This window comes from Pollachius pollachius (genome assembly GCF_949987615.1).
Source record: "Pollachius pollachius genome assembly, chromosome: 9".
NCBI classification, from domain to species: Eukaryota; Metazoa; Chordata; class Actinopteri; order Gadiformes; family Gadidae; genus Pollachius; species Pollachius pollachius.
Genome location: NC_136942.1, coordinates 14,105,753 through 14,112,444, shown reverse-complemented (window position 1 = coordinate 14,112,444; position 6,692 = coordinate 14,105,753). Strand labels below are relative to the sequence as shown.

The window sequence follows — 6,692 nt, the reverse complement described above, 5'->3', positions numbered from 1 at the left end:
TGTGTGTGTGTGGCTATATATGTGCGTGTGTGGGTGTGCGTATGTGTGTGTGTGTGTGTGGGGGTATATGTGTGTGCGTGTGGTCGTCGGTCGGGAGTGCGCCTGCATTTCTATGAGCGCATTTCTAGTTTATTTGTTTGTTTGTGTGCGCGATTAGATTTTGAACGGTGTGGGCCCACGTTTGAACACAAGCCGTCGACATGCACTCACACCTCGCACTCCGGCTCATGGCATTTTGGTAAGAGCCCCACCTCCCAGGTTTAGAGAGCTAGTTTGTTTGTTTGATCCTCCTATAATGGGTTTTGGTTGTGTTCTCCTGTATAGAGGGGGAAGTGTCTGGAATGGAGAGGCGATGCCCCCCCCCCCCCCCCCCCCACTGTACACAAGGGGGTCCCGGTGAACCGTGTGGGTGGGCGGGTTGACGTGTGTGTGTGTGTGTGTGTGTGTGTGTGTGTGTGTGTGTGTGTGTGTGTGTGTGTGTGTGTGTGTGTGTGTGTGCAGGGTCCCGGGGATGGGCCTGTCGAGTCGGGAGACTGTCACCGTTCAGAGGGTAGGGGGGGTTGTGGTTGAAGGGTGGTGGTGGTGCTGGTGGTGGTGGTGGTGGTGGTGGTGGGAGGGTGGGGGTGGCACATTATCCTTCTAAGATGAGTCAGAACCAGGCATGGCCCAGCAGGACACTTTCACAGCTTACACACACGGTAGAACGTGTGTGAATAGCACACACACAATCACACAGAACACACACACACAAGAACGCATGCTTGTCTTGAGGTGAGCTGTAGATTGCCCACATGCAAAGTGACAGGTTGCTTATGTGGTTCAACCCCCCTCTCTGAACTCCCCCCCCCCCCACACACACACACACACACACACACACATACACACGTACACACATGCACGTCACACACACCTTCTTATTCACTCAGTATATTTGTCCCACTCTTTTAATCCCCCTTAACTCTGAACGATTCAATTCATTCATTCATTACTCTGTTTATGTTGACGCGATGGGGTGTGTTCAGTGCCTAAAGTGAAGTATTTACATGACATCAAGCACCAGTTTTGCAGCAGCATTGAATGATACAAGCCAAAGATATATTTCTGTTTGGCTGGGGGACATCTATCCAACATGTGAATATTTTGGTCTTCTATCCTTGTCTACTCTAAGTTGTCTGACATCTTCTCCTTTTAGAAAGTGACATCACATCACTGTGTGTGCATATGCAAGTGCGCGTGCCTATTTATGTGTTTGCCTGCACGTGTGTGTGTGTGTGTGTGTGTTTGCATGTGGGTGTGTGTGTGTGTGTGTGTGCGCTTGTGTGTGTGTTTGCATGTGTGCATGTGTGCACAGTGTGCAAACCCAGAGAAGAGGCTGATGAAGAAGCATCAGACATATTAACTGACAGATGGGGGTTGATCCAACTCATTTATTACCCCAGAGGAGAATGCCACAGCGAGATTGGGCTTCATTAATTTCAGATTTAGTTTTCATTTCAAGCTGTTGCGCCCTGAGATAAATAAAATGGCGCATTATGTTTTTGCCAAGATATTTCTTTTTTGTTTTCCTGCAATAGAAGGAGTGAAAGTAGAGAAGGCATAAGTTCTGTGTGGCTGGGGTAGTATATAAATACAGACTCGCCTGGAGGAAAATAACACCTCAATGGTTGATGAGGTGAAATGGGATGACTGTAATTTCTCAGCTCGGCTTTAAAGGCTCCCACACAGATGGCTCATTTGTCCCTGGGAGTCCTCAGGCACACATAGCAGGGAAACTTTTTCTCCAGTTATTCTAACGTACTGTGTTCACCGCCTGCGATTGAACTCATCTCCTCCTTTTCTCCTCTTTGTCTCCCGTTTTTCTCGCAGCCTATTCTCCCGAGGATGGACCTGAGCCCGCTGCAGGTGACGAGGAGGGGAAGGCAGAGGGCCCGGTGCCGGCCCCCCGGGGTGACCCCCCCGTGACTGATGACTTGGTCGAACATGGCAGGGAGGCGACTAAAGAGCCGGGGTGTGACCGTGAATCAGTCGGGACCGCGGAGTACTCTGTTCCCGAGATGGACAGCGACTCGCACGTGAGCGAAGCCAGCGACCGTCTCTCAGACTTTGAAAGCCCCTCCGGTAAGGCCGAGAGCAGCCCGGTGGTGGTGTCCACCAATGGAGCGGCGCCGCTGTCGCTGCCTCCTGTGATCGGCGTGGACACTTTGGAGCAAATGAAGGCCATCTATTCAAGTTTCCTGACCAGCTCCCTGTGGTCACCCCTGAACTTTGTCCCCACGCCGACCCAGGCGCCCCCCACAGTTCCCGTGGAGAAGCAGTCTCGTAGCAACAGCACCAGTAGCAGCAGCAGTTGCAGCAGTAACAGCTATGATTGGCACCAAACCGCCATAGCCAAAACACTTCAGCAGAACACTCTGCAGAGCCGCATCCCAGCCCAGGGCTCTGAAGGCAGCCTGTTCAGCACGGTCCAACTGCACAGACAGAACCCCAGGCTGTTTGGTTCCATCTTCACAGGGGCCAGTAAGTTCCGCTGTAAGGGCTGCAGCGCTGCGTACGACACCCTGGTGGATCTGACGGTGCACATGAACGACACTGGCCACTACCGCGACGACAACCACGACCGGGCTGGGAACGGTTCAAAGCGTTGGTCCAAGCCCCGTAAGCGTTCCCTACTGGAAATGGAAGGCAAGGAGGACGCCCAGAAGGTCCTGAAGTGTATGTACTGCGGCCATTCGTTTGAATCCCTCCAGGACCTCAGTGTCCACATGATCAAGACCAAACACTACCAGAAAGTGCCTCTCAAGGAGCCTGTGGCCCCTGTGGCAGCCAAAATAATCTCCTCAAAGAAAAGGGGATACGTGGGGTTGGATCTCACTGCAGCCCCGCGGTCTAGAGAAGGAACCCCGAAAGGAAAGCACTCACAGGCGGATCACAGCGAGTCAACGCAGAGGGCCTCCCCTTACACTAACACCAACAACCGCCACGGACACCAAAACGGTGCCAGCTATGCTTGGCAGTTTGAGTCTAACAAGGCCCAGATCCTCAAGTGCATGGAGTGTGGCAGCTCCCATAACACGCTGCAAGAGCTGCGGTCACATATGATGGTGACCGGTCACTTTCTGAGGGTGACTAGCTCGGTCGGCAAGAGAGCCAAGCCTTTTGCAGAGTCCACCTCCCCTAGCCCAGCTAGAATTGCCACCCCTACAGAGGAAAGGGTGCAGTCGGTCCCACTCGCACCTTCCACCTTTTCCCCTCCCCCACCCACGACTGCTGGCACTTCCCCTGCCGCCTCTCCCCCTCCTCTCAAAGAGATCAAGAAGGAGGAGGTAGAAGAAGAGTGCACCTCTGATGAGCCTTTCATAAATGAGAAAGAGTCAATTAGGGAGGAGAAGGATTTTGACGGAGAGAAAGAGGAAAAGTTTGACATCACTAAATATAATTATCTCACTGAGGAGGATCTCAAAGGAAGTCCCAAGGGGGGGTTAGACATCCTCAAGTCCCTAGAAAACACTGTAACAACTGCGATTAACAAGGCCCAGAGTGGTAACCCTAGCTGGGGAGGCTACCCTAGCATCCATGCAGCCTACCAGTTCCCCAATGCCCTTAAACTCCCCCATGTCAACACTGACAAGAGTACCCTGATGAAGTATATGTTCACCGGGGAAGGAACCCTTTCCTCCCTAGCGAAGAACCAGCCTCTCATTTCTCCACCCTCAACCCAGTCCTCCCCCCTCCCTAATAACAACTTCCAGGCCATGGAAGAGCTGGTTAAAAAGGTCAGCGAAAAAGTGGCCAAAGTGGAGCAGAGGGTGAGAAGGTCCTCACCGAAGACAGAGCTGCGGCTCTCTCCCTGCAGCAGTGAAACAGCAGAGTCCACAAAGGGAGTGGGAGCTGACTTGCCTCACGACTGGAGATCCGTAACTCCAGCAAACAGTGAAAAGGGAAGCTACGACGACCGTGCCTCCCCGGCAACCGAACCCAAGCGGGACGCGACAGTGAAGTCTCCACCGGCACCCGCCCTGAACAGCAGCACTACTATTATCACTGGTCATCCTCCCCCAGAACAGCCGTTCGTCAACCCTCTAAGTGCACTTCAGTCTGTGATGAACATTCACTTGGGCAAGGCGGCCAAGCCTTCGCTGCCGAACCAAGATCCACTGAGCCTCCTCTCCAGGCTGAGCCAAAGCATGGCTGAAAGGGCAGCTGTGGCAACTCCACAAACCCAGCCCAAAAAGCCTGAATCCATTGTGGACCGTAGCATTTCCAAGCCCAGTGACGACCAACCAATGGATCTGACGAAAGGCAAAAATGACAGAAGCAGCTCCCTGGGTTCCACCCCTCTGACCCCATGTTCAGCCGCCTCTTCCATCTCCCCATGCTCAATAGTGACCCCTGCTAAGCTAACAGTGGTGTCTCCTTACACATCCAGCAGCCCTCTACACGAGAACGCCTTGTCCGACATCTCCGACATGTTGAGAAACCTGACGCAGTCCCAGGATGTGGCTAAGCCACCGTCAAGGTCACGGATCCCGGACAGGGGTCCGGTCGTGGGCTCCACCGCAGAGGATGCGGAGGGGGCTCTGCACGGCCACAAGCGCAAAGGCCGACATTCCAACTGGAATCCCCAGCACCTGCTCCTCCTACAGGCCCAGTTTGCGTCCAGCCTGAAACAGACGGCAGAGGGGAAGTACCTCATCAATGACCTAAGCCCACAGGAGAGGATGCATGTTTCCCGTTTCACAGGCCTATCGATGACTACTATCAGCCACTGGCTGGCTAATGTCAAATACCAGCTGAGAAGAACTGGCAGAACCAAGTTCCTGAAAAACCTGGATTCAGGGCAGCCAGTGTTCTACTGCGGCGACTGCGCCTCACAGATCCGTACCCCAGCAGCATATATATGTCATTTGGAGGCTCACTTGGGTTTTAGAATCAAAGACCTCGCCAAGATGTCCCCCAAACAGACTGTTAGGGACTCCCAGGCTCTGACGGAAAAACTCTTGCCCATGGAGTCTTTCATCCCTCCCCAATCACTGGATGACAGCAGTAGTAATGGGACAGTGTACCATTGCCAGCTCTGTATCCGTAAATTTGCCAGTAAGCACGCTATCAAGCTCCACCTCAGCAAGAGCCATGGGAAGTCCCCAGAGGACCATCTGCTATATGTGTGTGAGCTAGAGAAACACTAATTTACATTCAGCTTTCAAAGTACAAGACATATATGTAGAATAACTGGCAAGCAACACCCCCACCACCACCACCACCACCCACCCACCCAACAGATTATTTGTATGAAAATGCACAACACCATGAACTATTTAGCACAAGGTGTTTATATCCATTGGCCTATTTCAACTTTTTCTTTCTCTACTTTCTTTACACATTTCACATGTGTGTGGCATCATTTCAATGTATGGGTTAAGGATATATTCCGCCTGGAGGGCATTATATCACCAGTGTTTTTTTTATCTCCATTGCTTTGTACACCATTGGTAGGGGAAGACAAAAAGGACAAAAAACTTGACGATAATGGCGACTGTTTTGACTAGAAGGTTGACTAGTTCCTTGATATCGAGTAAACGTATTTATTTAAAAGATTTTGTGTATTTTTCTTTATTTGCTGATAGTCTGCATGTAAAATCAAGGTTCACTGCAAATGTTTTTTTATAGTCTTGTCCACATTATTAAATGTCCTAGGTATTTGAATTTAACATTTTGACACTTAAAAGAACATTCAAATGCCTGGGAAAGCTCTTAAGAAGGATCTGCCAGACAGCAAGATAATTTAATCACCTGTCTATATAGTTTACTTTGTATAGCATTTCATTTTCTTGTTGATTGTAAAGGCTGCCTCATTCTTTAACATTTAGTAAGGGGCAGTGTATCTGGGTCTCTGTAAAATGTACATACAGTATATAAGCTTACAACTTGCTGTTCAATTTATGCATACTTGTTATATTTCCTAATTTAAAAGGACTATGACTATCCACTGGTGCAGAGCCTTTGAAGAAGACAAAAATGACATTGTTTTGCACAATAGTTTTATAAATGTTATTTGATAAAATAGAATACAAATATGTTAATGCCTTGTGCTTCTATGATTAAATGGACTTAACTGCTGCATCAAGCTTCTGTGTTGTATTTTATATTCATTAGTTAAAAAATGTGCTCAGAGTACATATACTGTGGTTTGCGCTGTTTTTAGGAAGATAGGTCAGACAGATTGTGAGTTTGCTGTTTTATCCAGAAAATAATAATTCAAGTGGCACATGCTCAGAGCATATTGATAATCCTCCACTGGGTTTAAAATGATCTCAATGACGCATAACACAATAATATATTCGTATGGATACCTTAAATAGCTCTAGCTCTGGTGAAATGAATATCTCTAGCAATGCTTTGTTCTAAAATGAACAAACCTTTGTTCTAATGCTGATCAAACTACATCTCCACCTCACCAGAAACCATACAACATTAGGGAGGGAAAAACCCATACACCAAGCTCTTTTAAAACCTACTCCCCTCCCTCTTGTAAAGGTAAACCAAGAAATCCTATGAAACAAACGGCAGGCATTTACGTGCATCACAGTAATTAACCCCTAGATTATGTCTGCACCCGACAAACGCCGCTGACCCCGACAAGTGCAGTGTCGCCCATACGTATATATTCTCTGATCTCCGTAATTGTTGGCGCA

General features: G+C 49.3%; 1 protein-coding gene across 1 annotated transcript in view; it reads left to right on the top strand.

The window, feature by feature from the left end:
- The window catches only part of tshz3a (teashirt zinc finger homeobox 3a), an 18,276-nt gene extending 12,156 nt beyond the window's left edge, over positions 1-6,120 (top strand). The window contains exon 2 of the mRNA XM_079744061.1: positions 1,867-6,120. Within this exon, the coding sequence (XP_079600187.1) occupies positions 1,867-5,186 (3,320 nt within the window). The 3' untranslated portion in view covers positions 5,187-6,120. The remainder of the gene's footprint in view (positions 1-1,866) is intronic.
- Positions 6,121-6,692: the final 572 nt, after the last annotated feature.